This window comes from Coregonus lavaretus (assembly GCF_964263955.1).
Source record: "Coregonus lavaretus genome assembly, contig: HAP1_SCAFFOLD_2655, whole genome shotgun sequence".
NCBI lineage: Eukaryota > Metazoa > Chordata > Actinopteri > Salmoniformes > Salmonidae > Coregonus > Coregonus lavaretus.
The window spans coordinates 43,714-65,106 of record NW_028162270.1 but is presented as its reverse complement, the minus strand read 5'-3'; the positions used below and the strand labels follow the sequence as shown (position 1 = coordinate 65,106).

The following is a 21,393-nucleotide window of genomic DNA, read 5'->3' as shown; positions in this document are numbered from 1 at the left end:
CCTCTGTCTCCCCCTGTCTATGTTGTCTCCCTCTGTCTCCCCCTGTCTCTGTTGTCTCCCCCTGTCTCTGTTGTCTCCCTCTGTCTCTGTTGGCTCCCTCTGTCTCTGTTGTCTCCCCCTGTCTCTGTTGTCTCCCTCTGTCTCTGTTGTCTCCCTTCTCCCTTCTGTCTCCCTCTGTCTCCCTTCTGTCTCCCCCTGTCTCTGTTGTCTCCCTCTGTCTCTGTTGTCTCCCTCTGTCTCTGTTGTCTCCCTTCTATCTCCCCCTGTCTCTGTTTACTCCCTCTGTCTCCCCCTGTCTCTGTTGTCTCCCTCTGTCTACACTGTCTCTGTTGTCTCCCTCTGTCTCCCCCTGTCTCTGTTGTCTCCCTCTGTCTCCCCCTGTCTCTGTTGTCTCCCTCTGTCTCCCCTGTCTCTGTTGTCTCCCTCTGTCTCCCCCTGTCTCTGTTGTCTCCCTCTGTCTACACTGTCTCTGTTGTCTCCCTCTGTCTCCCCCTGTCTCTGTTGTCTCCCTCTGTCTACACTGTCTCTGTTGTCTCTCTCTGTCTCCCCCTGTCTCTGTTGTCTCCCTCTGTCTCCCTCTGTCTCTGTTGTCTCCCTCTGTCTCTGTTGTCTCCCCTGTCTCTGTTGTCTCCCTTCTGTCTCCCTTTTGTCTCTGTTGTCTCCCTTCTGTCTCCCTCTGTCTCTGTTGTCTCCCCCTGTCTCTGTTGTCTCCCCTCTGTCTCTGTTGTCTCCCCTCTGTCTCTGTTGTCTCCCACTGTCTCTGTTGTCTCCCTCTGTCTCTGTTGTCTCCCCTCTGTATCTGTTGTCTCCCCTCTGTCTCTGTTGTCTCCCCCTGTCTCTGTTGTCTCCCTCTGTCTCTGTTGTCTCCCCCTGTCTCTGTTGTCTCCCCTCTGCTCCCTCTGTCTCCCCCTGTCTCTGTTGTCTCCCTCTGTCTCCCCCTGTCTCTGTTGTCTCCCTCTGTCTCCCCCTGTCTCTGTTGTCTCCCTCTGTCTCCCCCTGTCTCTGTTGTCTCCCTCTGTCTACCCTGTCTCTGTTGTCTCCCTCTGTCTCCTCCTGTCTCTGTTGTCTCCCCCTGTCTCTGTTGTCTCCCTCTGTCTCCCCCTGTCTCAGTTGTCTCCCTCTGTCTCCCCCTGTCTCTGTTGTCTACCCCTGTCTCTGTTGTCTCCCCTCTATACCATGGGAGCAGAGGGAGACTAGCCCTTACTGCACTAGATGTCTAGGTTGTGTTGAAATGAAGGACTAACAGTGGTGTCTCTGTCCTCCTTCCTCCTAGTATCTCCCTTCCAGAGAAACTGGACTACATCGCCAACAAGTTTGCAGAGCATTCCCACGTCAAGTGGTCCTCAGAGAAGGTACTGTTACCTCAACAACTAGGTTGAAACGCTGCCTTTCCTGTGTAAGAGTGTGAATGTAAGGTCTTTACATGGCCTAACTCCTGATCTCCAGGTGACAGCGGGTTGGAAAATGGGAGAGTGCGTGGATGATGATGCCAAAACTCACCCTCTGCTGAAGCCTTACAAGTCACTCAGTGAGACGGTACTGTTGATATTATAACCCTAATCTCAGAGTCCAGAAAACACATTTTCTCTGCACTAGCTACTGTAGCTAGCTAACGATCTGTCACAAGAGATAGCTGTAACCCGTCGTATTAATTGTGACAGATATGATTGAAAGGGTAATTTACTATACAGGGTGCGCATGTGTCCTCCCTGTGTAGGAGAGGGAGACGTACCGCTGGCCAGTGAAGGAGTCTTTAAAGAGTATGCTGGCTATGGGCTGGAACATGGAGAGGACTAAAGAGGGAGAGGCCATGTTCATCGAGAAACAAAGCAAGATCTCAGAGTCCACCCAGGTAGTGTGTGTGTATATATATATATACTGTACGTGTGTTTTAATTTTTATCACCCATTTATTTAATGATTTTATTGAATTATCTTTTAATGTTGCAGGATAATGATAATACATGCATCCCTGAACCCCCATTGGATCTGAACAATATTACTCTATCCAGAGAGTTGCAGGTTGTTGTCATGGAACAATTGCTATGTTGTTATGTTGTGGTTATCGAACAATGTCCTCCGGAATGTTTTACCCTCTATCAAGTCATGATACTATATCATGTAATATGACATCACATCTGATGTCATATTACTAAGCAGGTACAGTGTGCTGTGGGGCATGGGTGTTGCTCTCGCGATACACATCACACCTGGGTTCACATGCTATTGGAATTTGTTGTGCTTTTGTTTGAGGTTATCTTTTTCAATGAGACAAATAGAAAAGTCCCAAAAGTACTAACCCCACCAGCTTGCCAATCCAAGGAGGCTAAAGCAAAACGCTCAAAGTATTTGAAAGATTTAAAATAGTGTTGGAACTCAGGTCAGGTGTAGTGTAGGGTTTCCCAAACTCGCCCCGGGTGCATGTTTTGGTTTCTGCCCTAGCACTACACAGCTGATTTAAATAACAACTCATCATCAAGCTTTAATTATTTGAATCAGCTGTGGACTGAGTTTGGGAAAACCCTACTGTAGTAGCTACATCATAACACATCCAAAGCACTAATTGTTTTCATGTCCATGTGTGTGTGTTCGCCCTGCAGGGGATGGTGGAAGTAGTAGCAGAGAACTACCACAACATCTGGGCCAAGAAGAAGAAGACTGAGCTGAACAGTAAAGGTGTGTAGTCAACCACAGGGTCCGTCATCCCTTATAATCATCCAGGAATAATGTCTATGTTCAAGTTTATATACATAGATGTACTGTAGGTATATATACACTATATATACAAAGTATGTGGACACCCCTTCAAATTAGTGGATTCGGCTATTTCAGCCACACCCGTTGCTGACAGTTGTATAAAATCGAGCACACGGCCATGCAATCTCTGTAGACAAACATTGGCAGTAGAATGGCCTTACTGAAGAGCTCAGTGACTTTCACCGTGGCACCGTCATAGGATGCCACCTTTCCAACAAGTCACTTCGTCAAATTTCTGCCCTGCTAGAGCTGCCCCGGTCAACTGTAAGTGCTGTCATTGTGAAGTGAAAACGTCTAGGAGCAACAAAGGCTCAGCCGCGAAGTGGTAGGCCACACAAGCTCACTGAACGGAAACGCTGACTGCTGAAGCGCCTAGCGCGTACAAATATTCTGTCCTAGGTAGCAACACTCACTACCGAGTTCCAAACTGCCTTTGGAAGCAACGTCAGCACAGGGAACTGTTCATCGGGAGCTTCATGAAATGGGTTTCCGTGGCCGAGCAGCCACACACAAGCCTAAGATCATCATGGGCAATGCAAAGCGACGGCTGGAGAGGTGTAAAGCTCGCTGCCATTGGACTCTGGAGCAGTGGAAACGCGTTCTCTGGAGTGATGAATCATGCTTCACCATCTGGCAGTCCGACGGACTAATCTGGGTTTGGCGGATGCCAAGAGAACGCTAGCTGCCCCAATGCATAGTTCCAACTGTAAAGTTTGGTGGAGGATGAATAATGGTCTGGGGATGTTTTTCATGGTTTGGGCTAGGCACCTTAGTTCCAGTGAAGGGCAGTCTTAACGCTACAGCATACAATGACATTCTAGACGATTATGTGCTTCCAACTTTGTGGCAACAGTTTTGGGAAGGACCTTTCCTGTTTCAGCATGACAATGCCCTTGTGCACAAAGCGAGGTCTATACATAAATGGTTTGTTGAGATCGGTGTGGAAGAACTTGAATGGCCTGCACAGAGCCCTGACCTCAACCCCATCGAACACCTTTGGGATGAATTGGAACGCCGACTGTGAGCCAGGCCTAATCGCCCAACATCAGTGCCCGACCTCACTAATGCTCTAGTGGCTGAATGAAAGCAAGTCCCCGCAGTGATGTTCCAACATCTAGTGGAAAGCCTTCCCAGAAGAGTGGAGGCTGTTATAGCAGCAAAGGGGGGACCAACTCCATATTAATTCCCATGATTTTGGAATGAGATGTTCGACGAGCAGGTGTCCACATACTTTTGATAATGTAGTGTATATGTAGACGTACAGTTGAATTTGGATGTTTACATACACTTAGGTTGGAGTCATTAAAACTAGTTTTTCAACCACTCCACAAATGTCTTGTTAACAAATAATAGTTTTGCCAAGTCGGTTTGGACATCTACTTTGTGCATGACACAAGTACATTTTCCAACAATTGTTTACAGACAGATTATTTCACTTATAATTCACTGTATCACAATTCCAGTGGGTCAGAAGTTTACATACACTACGTTGACTGTGCCTTTAAACAGCTTGGAAAATTCCAGGAAATTATGTCATGGCTTTAGAAGCTTCTGATAGGCTAATTGACATAATTTCAGTCAATTGGAGGTGTACCTGTGGATGTGTATCAAGGCCTACCTTCAAACTTAGTGCCTCTTTGCTTGACATCATGGGAAAATCAAAATAAATCAGCAAAGACCTCAGAAAACAAATTGTAGACCTCCACAAGTCTGGTTCATCCTTGGGAGCAATTTCCAAACGCCTGAAGGTACCACATTCATCTGTACAAACAATAGTACACAAGTATAAACACCATGGGACCACGCATCCGTCATACCGCTCAGGGAGGAAACGCGTTCTGTCTCCTAGAGATGAACGTACTTTAGTTTGAAAAGTTAAAATCAATCCCAGAACAACAGCAAAGGACCTTGTGAAGATGCTGGAGGAAACAGGTACAAAAGTATCTATATCCACATTAAAACAAGTCCTATATCGACATAACCTGAAATACCGCTCAGCAAGGAAGAAGCCACTGCTCCAAAACCGCCATAAAAAAGCCAGACTACGGTTTGCAACTGCACATGGGGACAAAGAACGTACTTTTTGGAGAAATGTCCACTGGTCTGATGAAACAAAAATAGAACTGTTTGGCCATAATGACCATCGTTATGTTTGGAGGAAAAAGGGGGTACTTGCAAGCCGAAGAACACCATCCCAACCATGAAGCACGGGGGTGGCAGCATCATGCTGTGGGGGTGCTTTGCTGCAGGAGGGACTGGTGCACTTCACAAAATAGATGGCATCATGAGGAAGGAAAATTATGTGGATATATTGAAGTAACATCTCAAGACATCAGTCAGGAAGTTAAAGCTTGGTCACAAATGGGTCTTCCAAATGGACAATGACCCCAAGCATACTTCCAAAGTTGTGGCAAAATGACTTCAGGACAACAAAGTCAAGGTATTGGAGTGGCCATCACAAAGCCCTGACCTCAATCCTATAGAAAATGTGTGGGCAGAACTGAAAAAGCGTCTGCGAGCAAGGAGTCCTACAAACCTGACTCAGTTACACCAGCTCTGTCAGGAGGAATGGGCCAAAATTCACACAACTGATTGTGGGAAGCTTGTGGATGGCTACCCGACACGTTTGACCCAAGTTAAACAATTTAAAGGCAATGCTACCAAATACTAGTTGAGTGTATGTAAACGTCTGACCCACTGGGAATGTGATGAAAGAAATAAAAGCTGAAATAAATCATTCTCTCTACTATTATTCTGACATTTCACATTCTTAAAATATAGTGGTGATCCTAACTGACCTAAGACAGGGAATTTTTACTAGGATTAAATGTCAGGAATTGTGAAAAACTGAGTTTAAATGTATTTGGCTAAGGTGTATGTAAACTTCTGACTTCAACTGTATATATATATATATATATATATATATATATAGAGAGAGAGAGAGAGAGAGAGAGAGAGAGAGAGAGAGAGAGAGAGAGAGAGAGAGAGAGAGAGAGAGAGAGAGAGAGAGAGAGAGAGAGAGAGAGAGAGAGAGAGAGAGAGAGAGAGAGAGAGAGAGAGAGAGAGAGAGAGAGAGAGAGAGAGAGAGAGAGAGAGAGAGAGAGAGAGAGAGAGAGAGAGAGAGAGAGAGAGAGAGAGAGAGAGAGAGAGAGAGAGAGAGAGAGAGTTGGTGAAAGTGTTGCCACTGTTTGATGTGTTTGCTGTCTGTCTCAGGAGGAGGGAGCCATCCGTTGCTGGTGCCTTATGACACCCTGACAGCCAAGGAGAAGTATAGAGACAGAGAGAAGGCCCAGGATCTCTTTAAGTTCCTGCAGATCAATGGATACACTATCACCAGGTCAGAGACTCCCCCTAACTATCTCACCCGTATACTGCACCTGTCTGTTACCACCGAGGAATGCAATCAATCAGTTAATCAATCAGTCAATCGCAGTCAATCAGTCAATCACAGCTGACTAAAACAGTAATCAGCTGACTAAAACAGTAATCAGCTGACTAAAACAGTAATCAGCTGACTAAAACAGTAATCAGCGGACTAAAACAGGAATCAGCTGACTAAAACAGTAATCAGCTGACTAAAACAGGAATCAGCTGACTAAAACAGGAATCAGCTGACTAAAACAGTAATCAGCTGACTAAAACAGTAATCAGCTGACTAAAACAGTAATCAGCTGACTAAAACAGTAATCAGCTGACTAAAACAGGAATCATCTGACTAAAACAGTAATCAGCAGACTAAAACAGTAATCAGCGGACTAAAACAGTAATCAGCGGACTAAAACAGTAATCAGCTGACTAAAACAGTAATCAGCTACTAAAACAGTAATCAGCTGACTAAAACAGGAATCAGCTGACTAAAACAGTAATCAGCTGACTAAAACAGTAATCAGCTGACTAAAACAGTAATCAGCTGACTAAAACAGTAATCAGCTGACTAAAACAGTAATCAGCGGACTAAAACAGGAATCAGCTGACTAAAACAGTAATCAGCTGACTAAAACAGGAATCAGCTGACTAAAACAGGAATCAAATCAAATGTTATTTGTCACATGCGCCGAATACAACAGGTGTAGACCTTACAGTGAAATGTTTACTGACAAGCCCTTAACCAACAATGCAGTTTTAAGAAAGAGTTAAGAAAAGATTTACTAAAATAAACTAAAGATTAAAAATAAAAAATAAATAAAAAGAAGTTACACAATAAAATAACAATAACGAGGCTATATACAGGAGGTACCGGTACCGAGTCAATGTCAGCTGACTAAAACAGTAATCAGCGGACTAAAACAGTAATCAGCGGACTAAAACAGTAATCAGCGGACTAAAACAGTAATCAGCTGACTAAAACAGTAATCAGCGGACTAAAACAGTAATCAGCGGACTAAAACAGTAATCAGCTGACTAAAACAGTAATCAGCGGACTAAAACAGTAATCAGCGGACTAAAACAGTAATCAGCGGACTAAAACAGTAATCAGCTGACTAAAACAGGGGCTTTCATGCCATTTGGATGTATTAGCTGTTGCAAACAAATGCCCTCTTTGGAGATCAATAAAGTACTATTGTGTGTTCTTGATGTTCTGCAGAGGCCTGAAGGACATGGAGCAGGATTCGTCGTCCATGGAGAAGAGGTTTGCCTACACGTTCCTCAAGAGGCTGCTGAAGTATGTGGACTCGGCTCAGGAGTTCATCGCCCACCTGGGTGAGTCCACTCAGACATTTGTTTCATGTGCTTTGAAATGTGGAATTGAGAATGAATTTGAATTTGAATTTAGCTAAGTGTCTAGTTTTGGTTTTATACATATTTGAACCTGTTTTTTCCAGAGGCCATGGCCACCAGTGGAAAGACAGACAAATCACCTCACGATCAGGAAATCAAGTTTTTCGCCAAGGTATGGATGTACAGTCTTTCAACAATAGATATGATATGAATTGTAGACACTGTGGAATAAGCTCTCTAAGCTCAGCCTTAATACATCCCTTCTCCCCCACCCTGCCCTATAGGTACTGTTACCACTCATAGACATGTACTTTAAGAACCACAGCATGTACTTCCTGTCCTCGCCCAGTAAGAACCTGAGCAGCAGCGGCTACGCCTCCAACAAGGAGAAGGAGATGATCACTAGGTGAGGTACCAGCAGTGGTGCTGGACACAGTGGTGAATGACAATGTTGCCAGTCTGAACTCAACACAGAATCCCCAGCCACAGTCTCCTAATGACAGTCACCTATTCATAGACACTTCCGATTGACGTGAGAGGATCAGATAGGTGTAAGCAATATGGAGGAAACTTCACCTGTCTAGGGAAGGTAGCTATAGATTGATTTCAGATTGGGCACTACAGTACACATGAGAAACTTGTGAAGAACTCTTTTCTTGTTTCCCTCAGTTTGCTTTCTTCTTCTCTCCTTTCTTTCTCTGGTTATTTCATTCCCTTTCTTCTCCTATATTTTCCAGCCTGTTCTGTAAGATGGCAGCTCTTGTCAGACACAGGATTTCCCTCTTTGGTAAGGACCTCGGTCATTGCCTTTACCAGTGTGTCAGGGCCTTTACCAGTGTGTCAGGGCCTTTACCAGTGTGTCAGGGCCTTTACCAGTGTGTCAGGGCCTTTACCAGTGTGTCAGGGCCTTTACCAGTGTGTCAGGGCCTTTACCAGTGTGTCAGGGCCTTTACCAGTGTGTCAGGGCCTTTAGCAGTGTGTCAGGGCCTTTACCAGTGTGTCAGGCCTTTACCAGTGTGTCAAGGCCTTTACCAGTGTGTCAGGGCCTTTACCAGTGTGTCAAGGCCTTTACCAGTGTGTCAGGGCCTTTACCAGTGTGTCAGGGCCTTTACCAGTGTGTCAGGGCCTTTAGCAGTGTGTCAGGGCCTTTACCAGTGTGTCAGGGCCTTTACCAGTGTGCCAGGGCCTTTACCAGTGTGTCAGGGCCTTTACCAGTGTGTCAGGCCTTTACCAGTGTGTCAAGGCCTTTACCAGTGTGTCAGGGCCTTTACCAGTGTGTCAAGACCTTTACCAGTGTGTCAGGGCCTTTACCAGTGTGTCAGGGCCTTTACCAGTGTGTCAGGGCCTTTACCAGTGTGTCATGTACTCAGTCAGCGGTGCTTGTACTCTTTGCCCAGTGATTTCCATATAAATGTGTTCTCTTAGGGAGCGACTCGGCTATTATGGTGAGCTGTCTACACATCCTGGCTCATTCACTCGACACAAGGTAAGAGCCTTTTATAGACCCTGAAGAACAAACCTCTGTCTTCCCTTAAATCAGAAAAAGTCAAACCGCAACTTGATGTTCTGGTGCTTCTCGGTCAGCTCAAATTGTTGATTAAGGACCTCTTTACTGAGGAATGTGATTGTTTTTCTTGAATGGCTTGTAAATCATATATGCTTTTATTATATTGTATTTGTAAATTGTGTAAATTGTGAAAGAGGTCTTGGTCTCAATGGGACTCCCTGTGAAAATAAATGTTAAATAAAACATTTACAAATAATAAAGGTTAAGGATTCCGGTGGGGTACCCCCACCCAGGTAGTGGCAGTGCTGGCAACACTGGCTGCAGTAACCCATGGGGAGGGGGTCACACTCGGACAATCAGAGAGGGGGCTTATTATTGTGGCACAAAATAATCAAAGGTCTGACTGCACGGAGATGTTCAATCTTGCATGCTTTCTCAAACAACTGTAAGTGTATATGCATTCGTAAATCAGGTCCTTTCTAGAGTTGGGCTCTGGGATGTAACAACCGTTGAGCATCTGATCTTATGGTTGATTGTGGAGGAAAGGGTTTGAGTGTGTTAGAGTATGTGCGTGTGTGTTTATCCCACATCTGTTGCAAGGGGGTAAGGATGCTAGGGAGAATATAGGATGAACCACAATAATTGTTTGCTAAAATAATAATTGCTTGTCAAAAATGTAATGTAATACAATGGCAATCCGGGTTATAGGTTAAAATCCTACGCATGAACTGCCGACATTATTACGCATATTAATTGATAATGATGGGAAATAAGATATGCAAGATATTTGATTAGATATATATTTTTAAATAGCTATAATATATATATATATTGAGGTGAGAGCATTGGAAATGCTTTTGTTTGTTGACCTGCTTCTGTTTTGTGGGTGGCACTGTGTGCTGTTTTCGATGGATGGGTCCTGGCCTCTTGGGGCCCTAGGGATCCGGGGGGACGGGAGTGGTATGCCGATCACTGGGATGATAACCCAACTTGGGGGGTAAGAGGCTTTAGCGGGGGGAATAGTGGAGAACAATTGGAGGGTTACTTAGTAGCAATGCAAATATCATGGTACAGCTATATGGACACTCAATCACTATGGTATTTTTTATTGGTAAATTTACAAACATATAGAATTGAAACTTGTATCTCATTATGGTATGTGGTGAAATAAGTATAGCCAGTTATAATTGTAATGGCTTAGCAGATAATAACAAAAGAATAACAATATTTACATGGCTCAAAGAGAAGGAATATAATATATATTGTTTACAGGAAACTCATTCAACAATTCTAAATTAAGTTGCGTGGAAAAAGGAATGGGGGGGAGAAATATACTTCTCCCATGGGCAAAGAAACTCAAAAGGGGTGATGAAATTAATTAACAGTAATTTCGATCCAAATGTGCAAATTGTCCAAACAGATACGCAAGGTAGATGGATTATTTTAAATATGCTATTGGACCATAAACAGATATGGCTCATTAACCTTTACGGACCAAATAATGATGATCCACACTTCTTTGACAATATATATAATAAATTATCAACCCTGCAAGCAATTCAAGACTCTATTATTATGGTGGGAGATTATAATACCATTTTAAATAGCTCAATGGACCGTAAAGGAAATCACACTACAAACAATCACCCTCATGCTCTGAAGGAAATCATGAATGTCATGGATACATTAGAACTAGTAGATATATGGAGGCTTAAATATCCTGATCTAGTGAGATATACATGGCGGAGACTCAATCAAGCTAGTCGTCTTGACTTCTTTCTTATGTCATTCTTGTTGGCACCAAAAGTTTAAAAAGTGTTGATAGGGGACAGAATGCGGTCGGACCATCATATAATTGGCATATACATTCCTCTTACTGAATTTCCATGTGGGTGAGGATATTGGAAATTTAATCAAAGCCTATTGGATGATAACTTGTTTTTAACAAGGACAGAGGAATTTATATCTGATTTTTTGTCCGACATAACATAGGTAGAGCAAATCCCCTTATTGTATGGGACACCTTTAAATGTGCCTTTAGAGGCCATGCAATTCAGTACTCATCTCGATAACAAAAGCAATTTAGGTCAAAATAGTCCATACTAACAAAGGAAATAGAAGGTCTAACAGAACAGATAGATAGTAATAAAAACTGTAACATAGAGGCTCAGAATAAATTAGAGGAAAAACTAAAAGAAATGGAGAAACTTACTCAAGAAAGATCAAGTGTAATATATTATAAAAATAAAGCAAACTGGATGAAATATGGGGAAAAATGCACCAAATTCTTTTTTAATCTTCAACATAGGAATGCTACCAGAAATAATTTACTGAAACTGGTTACAAATGACGGAGACACCCATGATTCACCAAATGATATTTTGAAGGAGGAAACAAAGTCCTTTAAGCATATGTTTTCGTTTCAGTCGCCTCCATCTCCTCTAACTGAAGCTAATTGTAGAGATTTTTTTCTATTGATAATGTAAAATTAACAGCCATACAGAAAGACTCATGTGAAGTTGAAATTACAGAGGAGGAACTTCTGGATGCAATTAAAGACTTTAAGTCCGGGAAAACTCCAGGGTTGAATGGCATACCAGTCGAGGTATACCGAACCTTTTTTGATATACTCAGAGGACCGTTATTAGCATGTTTTAACCACTCCTATGTAAACGGTAGATTATCAGACACTCAAGAAGAAGGTCTGATTTCATTATTACTGAAACAGGATACAAGTGGATAATATAAATATCCAGTCCATTAAAAAAATTGGAGGCCCCTTACACTTCAGTGTTGTGATGCAAAAATACTGGAAACAATAGAACACTATGAAAAATCTGGGAAACCAGGCCTGCTATTCATAGCAGACTTCGAAAAGGCATTTGATAAAGTACGACTGGGGTTTATATATAAATGCTTGGAGCATTTCAATTTTGGAGAATCTCTAAAATCATGTATAGTAACCCAAGGTGTAAAATAGTAAATAATGGCTATTTCTCTGAAAGTTTTAAACTGTCAAGAGGAGTGAAACAAGGTTGTCCACTATTGGCATATCTATTTATTATGGCCATCGAGATGTTAGCTATTAAAATCAGATCCAACAATAATATCAAGGGATTAGAAATCCAGGGCTTAAAAACAAAGGTGTCATTGTACTCTGATGATTCATGTTTTCTTTTAAATCCACAACTTGAATCCCTCCACAGCCTCATAGAAGATCTAGATACATTTTCTAACCTCTCTGGATTACAACCAAATTATGATAAATGTACTATATTACATATTGGATCACTAAAAAATAAAGAATTTACATTACCATGTAGTTTACCAATAAAATGGTCTGATGGTGATGTGGATATACTCGGAATACATATCCCAAATGAAATAAATGATCTCACTCCAATACATTTTAATAGAAAGTTAGCAAAAATAGATAAGATCTTGCTACCATGGAAAGGTAAATACCTGTCTATTTGTGGGAAAATCGCCCTGATTAACTCTTTAGTATTATCCCAATTTACCTATTTGCTTATGGTCTTGCCTATGCCTAGCGAACAGTTTTTAAATTATATGAGAAAAAAAATATTCCATTTTATTTGGAACGGCAAGCCAGACAAAATTAAAAGAGCATATTTATATAATGAATATGAATTCGGAGGACAGAAATTATTAAATATTAAAGCATTAGACCTATCACTAAAAGCTTCAGTCATACAAAAGTTATACTTAAATCCGAACTGGTTCTCTAGCAAATTAGTAAGATCGTATCACCCAATGTTCAAGAAAGGCCTTTTTCCTTTTATTCAGATTACAACCTCTCACTTTCAGTTATTTGAAAAGGAAATCATCTCCCAAATATCACTATTTCTAAAACAAGCTATAGAAAGTTGGTTGCAATTTCAATTTAATCCTCCAGAAACGACAGAACAAATAATGCAACAAATATTGTGGTTAAACTCAAATATACTAATTGATAAAAAACCTTCTTTTTTTTGACAAAATGTTTTAAAAAAGGTATAGTCTTCGTAAATGATCTCATCGGTAGGACTGGTGGAGTCATGTCAACATGCAGCTAACAAAAACATATGGAAATGTCTGCTCTACCCAAAATTACAACCAAATAATTGCAGCATTACCGCAAAAATGGAAGAGGAAAGTGGAAGGGGGAAAAAGTAAGGAACTTGTCTGTCGGCCTTGCATTAAAGAACATAATTGGTTAAAGAAAACTGTGATAAATAAAAAATTATACCAGTTTCATTTAAGGACCAAAAGGATTGACAGCCGTCCCATATAGATTGCAAAATAGTTGGGAAGAGATTTTTGACGTACCAATTCCATGGCATAATGTTTATGAACTGATACGCAAAACGACACCGGATTCAAAACAATTTAAATTATTATATAAAATTCTTGCAACCAATAAAATTGTATTTATATGGGGGATACAATCTTCCCAGCTCTGCAGATTTTGCTTGCGAAGAGACAGAATCATTAGATCATTTGTTTTGGTACTGTCCATTTGTAGCTTATTTTTGGACACAGGTCCAGGAATGGCTAAAGGATTGCAATATTTACCTGGAGTTAACCCTGCAGATAGCATTACTGGGTGATCTGAAAAGTCATAGTCAATCGATCAATAATACAGTTAGGGAAAAAAGTATTTGAGCCCCTGCTGATTTTGTACGTTTGCCCACTGACAAAGAAATGATCAGTCTATAATTTTAATGGTAGGTTTATTTGAACAGTGAGAGACAGAATAACAAAAAGAAATCCAGAAAAACGCATGTCAAAAATGTTATAAATTGATTTGCATTTTAATGAGGGAAATAAGTATTTGACCCCTCTGCAAAACATGACTTAGTACTTGGTGGCAAAAGCCTTGTTGGCTATCAGAGGTCAGACGTTTCTTGTAGTTGGCCACCAGGTTTGCACACATCTCAGGAGAGATTTTGTTCCACTCCTCTTTGCAGATCTTCTCCAAGTCATTAAGGTTTCGAGGCTGACGTTTGGCAACTCAAACCTTCAGCTCCCTCCACAGATTTTCTATGGGATTAAGGTCTGGAGACTGGCTAGGCCACTCCAGGACCTTAATGTCCTTCTTCTTGAGGTCATAGGCAGCATTCCTCATCCTCCAAACACGGCGAGTTGAGTTGATGCCAAAGAGCTCGATTTTGGTCTCATCTGACCACAACACTTTCACCCAGTTCTCCTCTGAATCATTCAGATGTTCATTGGCAAACTTCAGACGGCCCTATATATGTGCTTTCTTGAGCAGGGGGACCTTGTGGGCGCTGCATGATTTCAGTCCTTCACGGCATGGTGTGTTACCAAGTGTTTTCTTGGTGACTATGGTCCCAGCTGCCTTGAGATCATTGACAAGATCCTCCCGTGTAGTTCTGTGCTGATTCCTCACTGTTCTCATGATCATTGCAACTCCACGAGGTGAGATCTTGCATGGAGCCCCAGGCCGAGGGAGATTGACAGTTATTTTGTGTTTCTTCCATTTGCGAATAATCGCACCAACTGTTGTCACCTTCTCACCAAGCTGCTTGGCAATGGTCTTGTAGCCCATTCCAGCCTTGTGTAGGTCTACAATCTTGTCCCTGACATCCTTGGAGAGCTCTTTGGTCTTAGCCATGGTGGAGAGTTTGGAATCTGATTGATTGATTGCTTCTGTGGACAGGTGTCTTTTATACAGGTAACAAACTGAGATTGGGAACACTCCCTTTAAGAGTGTGCTCCTAATCTCAGCTCGTTACCTGTATAAAAGACACCTTGGAGCCAGAAATCTTTCTGATTGAGAGGGGGTCAAATACTTATTTCCCTCATTAAAATGCAAATCAATTTATAACATTTTTGACATGCGTCTTTCTGGATTTTTTTGTCTTTTTTTTTTGTTATTCTGTCTCTCACTGTTCAAATAAACCTACCATTAAAATTATAGACTGATCATTTCTTTGTCAGTGGGCAAACGTACAAAATCAGCAGGGGATCAGATACTTTTTTCACTCACTGTATATATATATATATTTTTTAAAAAACATATGGGAGATTGGAAGTGATGCAGACAATTACATTGATGGAAGTTACACTCTATCTGCAATATTAAAGCTGATCTACCCCCTAAAAAACAACAATAATAATAATAATAATAAAGGTTAAGATGCTTATGACATTAAAGTCAATAAAGACAATTATTCTGGATATAAGAAGTCCATGCTTTGTACTCATGTAAACACAGTGTTGCTTGTGTATCCATGCAAATCCATCCATGCATGACCGCTGTAGGAATCCATAACATAAATGGTTCCCTGTGTGAGGAGAATCTCTTACGAAGGTCATTACTGACCAAAAGCTCAGATTTAGGTGTGCAGAGCGTCCTTTGTCATTATAGGAGAATCCTTTACACCTCTCCTTCTGTTCTGTCGTTCTTACACCTCTCCTTCTGTTCTGTCGTTCTTACACCTCTCCTTCTGTTCTGTCGTTCCTACACCTCTCCTTCTGTTCTGTCGTTCCTACACCTCTCCTTCTGTTCTGTCGTTCCTACACCTCTCCTTCTGTTCTGTCGTTCCTACACCTCTCCTTCTGTTCTGTCGTTCTTACACCTCTCCTTCTGTTCTGTCGTTATTACACCTCTCCTTCTGTTCTGTCGTTATTACACCTCTCCTTCTGTTCTGTCGTTCTTACACCTCTCCTTCTGTTCTGTCGTTCTTACACCTCTCCTTCTGTTCTGTCGTTCTTACATCTCTCCTTCTGTTCTGTCGTTATTACACCTCTCCTTCTGTTCTGTCGTTATTACACCTCTCCTTCTGTTCTGTCGTTCTTACACCTCTCCTTCTGTTCTGTCGTTCTTACACCTCTCCTTCTGTTCTGTCGTTCTTACACCTCTCCTTCTGTTCTGTCGTTCCTACACCTCTCCTTCTGTTCTGTCGTTCTTACACCTCTCCTTCTGTTCTGTCGTTATTACACCTCTCCCTCTGTTCTGTCGTTATTACACCTCTCCTTCTGTTCTGTCGTTCTTACACCTCTCCTTCTGTTCTGTCGTTCTTACACCTCTCCTTCTACCCTATTCCTCCCCTCCCAGGACGGTGATGAAGTCAGGCTCAGAGATGGTGAAGGCTGGGGTCAGGACGTTATTTGAGAACGCAGCGGAGGACTTGGAGAAGACCCTGGAGATGCTGAAGCTGGGGAAGTTCAGCCAGTCCAGGAGCCAGATGAAGGTCTTGTCTCAGAACATCACCTACACCACCACCGCCATGCTACCCGTCCTTACAGCCCTGTTCAAACACGTCACCATGCACAACTTTGGAGTCTACCTGCTGGGTGAGTTAGCCTTGATGTTATTTTAATACATTTACACTGGTTGCACCATGCGTGAGTCCCTTGGTGCAGTGGTTTTCAAACCTCTCATTGGGGGACCCCCTGCCGTTCCATGTATTTGATCTATTCCAGAACAAGCACACCTGATTCAACTCGTAAACTGATTATCAAGCCCTTGATTAGTTGAATCAGATCACCTAGTTCAGGGCTAAAACTAAATTGTGAAACATCTGGGGGTCCCCGAGGAGAGGTTTGAAGACCCCTGCCCTTGTCACGACTTCCTCCAAAGCTGCCTCCTCTCTTTGTTCGGGCAGGCTTCGCCGTTCGTTGTCACGGGCCTTCTAGCCACTGCCGCTCCTCATCTCATCATTCCATTTGTTTTGTCTTGTTTATTACACACACCTGGTTCATATCCCATCATCAGTACCTGTATAAGTGTTCCCTCTGCCCCCTTGTCTTTGTGTGTGATTGTTTATTGTGAGGTTAGATTAGCTCGGTGGAGCCATGTTGTATTTTGTATCTCCCGGGATATTTCACCAGTGTGCCTTGTTGTTTTCCAGTGCTCTGTATATCCGCACTGGAGTGTTTTACGCATTGCTGCGTACCGCTGTGTTACGGAATAAACCTTTTTTATTCTGTGATTTACCCTCCTGCGCCTGACTCCTTCTAAATCACTCACCACGGCCCTTAGTGCACTACAGCTTACCACAGGCTCACTCAGTGGCAGTCAGAGATTGAGCAGGGTGTCCATCGTTGCCTTCTCTGAAAAAGGAGAGTGTTAAAGTGACTGAGGCTTTGCTAGGAAATCTGACCTGTGCGTGTTGTCTTTTCCAGTGGATGACGTCCAGCTGTCGTGCTATCGCATCGTGACCTGTCTCTACTCACTGGGCACGGGGAAACACATCTTCATGGAGAGGTATGAGGCCACACCACATCTAAGGAGGTACTGCAGGAGCAGGAGATTGAATGAGAGTGATCAAATCTCTCTGGATAATTGGAGAAAGAAAACTCCATCCAACACTGACTAGCAAAATCACAATGTCGGAACTGTAGTGTGCTCTAAGTCACGTTTGAGTGCTGTACGGTGTAAGTGAAAAAACACCAAAAGAAATGACGAAAGCAGAAACGCGTTGGTTCTACTTTAAGCAATAAAGAAGCTTTTTTATTGAATTCCATTGTCCTCTAAGTGTTGCTGAATCTCTTCTTTCCTTCAGAGTGCTGTGGAACAGCAATGTACATGTCTACTGTAAATGTGTATGTCTGTGTGTATTCATGTCTCTGTGTGTTAATGTCTCTGTGTGTATTAATGTATCTGTGTGTATTAATGTCTCTGTGTGTAATAATGTCTCTGTGTGTAATAATGTCTCTCTGTGTGTAATAATGTCTCTGTGTGTAAAAGTGTCTCTGTGTGTAATAATGTCTCTTTGTGTAATAATGTCTCTGTGTGTAATAATGTCTCTTTGTGTAATAATGTCTCTGTGTGTATTAATGTATCTTTGTGTAATAATGTCTCTGTGTGTAATAATGTCTCTTTGTGTAATAATGTCTATCTGTGTGTATTAATGTATCTGTGTGTAATAATGTCTATGTGTGTATTAATGTCTCTGTGTGTATTAATGTCTCTTTGTGTAATAATGTCTCTCTGTGTGTATTAATGTCTCTGTGTGTAATAATGTTTCTTTGTGTAATAATGTCTCTCTGTGTGTATTAATGTCTCTGTGTGTAATAATGTATCTGTGTGTAATAATGTCTCTGTGTGTAGTAATGTCTCTGTGTGTGTAATAATGTCTCTGTGTGTGTTAATGTCTCTGTGTGTATTAATGTCTCTGTGTGTAGTAATGTCTCTGTGTGTGTAATAATGTCTCTGTGTGTATTAATGTCTCTCTGTGTGTAGTAATGTCTCTGTGTGTGTTAATGTCTCTGTGTGTGTAATAATGTCTCTGTGTGTATTAATGTCTCTGTGTGTATTAATGTCTCTGTGTGTAGTAATGTCTCTGTGTGTGTTAATGTCTCTCTGTGTGTAATAATGTCTCTGTGTGTCAGGGCGTGCTGTAGGTGTAGTGGTGGAATCAAACGCAGGACTCAGAACGATAATCCAAAGACTTGTATTAAAGCCAAAACCAAGGCAAAAAGACAACTGGCCCGCAGGCGAAAATACGCACGAAGGCGAAATAGAAAACAGCGCACAAACAGGTGCGAAAATACTCCAGCGCAGTGGAGAGAAGCTCAACCGAGCGAAACACACGACTGACGAAAATCAATTACACACAACACTAGACAAACACAACGAGAAACTTATAGGACACTAATTACGCCCAAACTAGAAACAGGTGTGAAAACAAACAGACAAAAGCAAACGAACATGAAACATACAACGGTGGCAGCTAGAATTCCGGAGACGACGAACGCCGAAGCCTGCCCGAACAAGGGAGAGAGGCAGCCTCGGCCGAAACCGTGACAGTACCCCCCCCTTGACGCGCGGCTCCAGACGTGCGCCGACTCCGGCCTCGGGGACGACCAGGAGGACGCGGAGCAGGGCGCGTCGGATACCCCCGATGGAATTCCGTCAGGAGCGACGGGTCCAAAATGTCTCTCCTCGGCACCCAGCACCGCTCCTCCGGACCGTACCCCTCCCACTCCACTAGATACTGGAGACCCCCCATCCGACGTCTCGAATCCAAGATGGACCTCACGGAGTACGCCGGTGCCCCCTCGATGTCCAACGGGGGCGGAGGAGTCTCCAAGATCTCATTTTCTTGGAGTGGGCCCGCTACCACCGGCCTGAGAAGGGACACATGGAACGAGGGGTTAATACACTTATACTCCACAGGTAGCTGTAATCTATAACATACCTCGTTCAACCTTCTCAGGACTTTAAATGGCCCTACAAACCGCCGACCCAGTTTCCGACAGGGCAGGCGGAGGGGCAGGTTTCTGGTAGAGAGCCAGACTCGATCACCAGGTGCGTACACCGGTCCCTCACTGCGGTGGAGATCAGCGCTCGCCTTCTGACGTCGGAGGGCCCGCTGCAGGTGGACGTGTGCAGCGTTCCACGTCTCCTCCGAGCGCCGCGCCCACTCATCCACCGCAGGAGCCTCGATCTGGCTCTGCTGCCAGGGTGCCAGAACCGGCTGGTAACCCAACACACATTGAAATGGAGTTAGGTTAGTGGAGGAATGGCGTAGGGAATTCTGGGACATCTCGGCCCAGGGAACGTACCTTGACCACTCCTCCGGCCGGTCCTGGCAGTATGTTCTGAGAAACCTACCCACATCCTGGTTTACGCGTTCCACCTGCCCATTACTCTCCGGGTGGTACCCCGAGGTGAGGCTCACCGAGACCCCCAACCGCTCCATAAACGCTCTCCAGACTCTGGAGGTGAATTGGGGACCCCGATCAGCCACAATGTCCTCGGGTACCCCGTAGTGCCGGAACACATGGGTGAACAGTGCCTCGGCAGTTTGTAGGGCAGTAGGAAGACCCGGCATGGGGAGCAAACGACAGGCCTTAGAGAACCGGTCCACAACGACCAGGATAGTAGTATTCCCTTGGGAGAGGGGAAGGTCTGTTATAAAGTCCACAGAGAGGTGGGACCATGGTCGTTGTGGAACGGGCAGGGGTAGCAACTTACCCCTAGGCAGATGTCTAGGCGCCTTACACTGGGCGCACACCGAGCAGGAGGAAACATAAACCCTCACATCCCTTGCCAACGTGGGCCACCAGTACTTGGCACTAAGACAGTGCACTGTCCGGCCGATACCCGGATGTCCAGAGGAGGGTGACGTGTGAGCCCAATAGATCAATCGATCCCGAACCTCGAGCTGAACGTACTTCCGACCCTCCGGGCACTGTGGTGGACTAGGGTCGGTGCGTAACGCCCGCTCGAGTTCAGTATCGACCTCCCACACTACCGGTGCCACCAGACACGACTCAGGCAGTATGGGAGTGGGCTCCACGGACCTCTCCTCCGTGTCATACCGCCGAGACAGCGCATCTGCCTTGCCATTCTGTGACCCAGGGATGTACGTGATTTTAAAAGTAAACCTGGTCAAGAACATACTCCATCTTGCCTGGCGAGGGTTCAGCCTCCTCGCCGCCCGGATGTACTCCAGGTTACGGTGGTCCGTCAAAATGAGGAAAGGGTGTTGAGCCCCCTCAAGCCAGTGCCTCCACACCTTTAGAGCCTGTACCACGGCTAACAGCTCCCTGTCCCCTACGTCATAGTTCCGCTCCGCCGGACTGAGCTTCTTAGAATAAAAAGCACAGGGGCGGAGTTTAGGTGGCGCGCCAGACCGTTGTGAAAGCACGGCTCCTAAACCGGCCTCTGACGCGTCCACCTCTACCTGGAACGGCAAAGAGGGATCCGGATGCGCCAGCACCGGGGCCGAGGTAAACAGGTCCTTCAGCCTCCCAAACGCCCTGTCCGCCTCGGCCGACCACTGCAGCCGCACCGGACCCCCCTTCAACAGAGACGTGATGGGAGCTGCCACCTGTCCAAAACCCCGGATAAACCTCCTGTAGTAATTTGCAAACCCCAAAAACTGCTGCACCTCTTTCACAGTGGTTGGTGTTTGCCAATTACGCACGGCCGACACCCGGTCTACCTCCATCTTCACCCCTGACGCAGACAACTGATAACCCAAAAAGGAGACCGACTCCTGGAAAAACAGACACTTCTCTGCCTTCACATACAGGTCGTGCTCCACCAGCCTCCGCAACACTCTACGCACCAGGGCCACATGCTCGACACGGGTAGGCGAGTACACGAGAATGTCATCAATGTACACAACCACCCCCTGCCCCTGCATGTCCCTGAAGATCTCATCCACGAATGATTGGAAAACTGACGGAGCGTTCATCAACCCGTATGGCATGACCAGATACTCGTAATGGCCCGAGGTGGTACTAAAGGCTGTCTTCCATTCATCACCCTCCCTGATGCGCACCAAGTTGTACGCGCTCCTGAGATCTAATTTCGTGAAGAAACGCGCCCCATGCAACGACTCAGTCATGGTCGCAATCAGCGGGAGTGGATAACTGTACTTCACCGTAATCTGATTGAGACCACGGTAATCGATGCACGGGCGCAAA

The 21,393-nt window shown here is 44.1% G+C and overlaps 1 protein-coding gene across 1 annotated transcript in view; it reads left to right on the top strand.

Annotated features, from left to right (window-relative positions):
* The window catches only part of LOC311119401 (ryanodine receptor 3-like), a gene marked incomplete at both ends in the record, with an annotated part of 72,809 nt that overhangs the window by 11,682 nt on the left and 39,734 nt on the right, over positions 1 to 21,393 (top strand). The window contains 13 exons of the mRNA XM_084194102.1: positions 1,274 to 1,352; positions 1,447 to 1,536; positions 1,718 to 1,852; positions 1,950 to 2,021; positions 2,600 to 2,675; positions 5,970 to 6,093; positions 7,342 to 7,457; positions 7,580 to 7,647; positions 7,760 to 7,881; positions 8,213 to 8,262; positions 8,901 to 8,961; positions 16,067 to 16,305; positions 17,137 to 17,218. Coding sequence (XP_084050228.1) covers positions 1,274 to 1,352; positions 1,447 to 1,536; positions 1,718 to 1,852; positions 1,950 to 2,021; positions 2,600 to 2,675; positions 5,970 to 6,093; positions 7,342 to 7,457; positions 7,580 to 7,647; positions 7,760 to 7,881; positions 8,213 to 8,262; positions 8,901 to 8,961; positions 16,067 to 16,305; positions 17,137 to 17,218 — 1,314 coding nt within the window. The remainder of the gene's footprint in view (positions 1 to 1,273; positions 1,353 to 1,446; positions 1,537 to 1,717; positions 1,853 to 1,949; positions 2,022 to 2,599; positions 2,676 to 5,969; positions 6,094 to 7,341; positions 7,458 to 7,579; positions 7,648 to 7,759; positions 7,882 to 8,212; positions 8,263 to 8,900; positions 8,962 to 16,066; positions 16,306 to 17,136; positions 17,219 to 21,393) is intronic.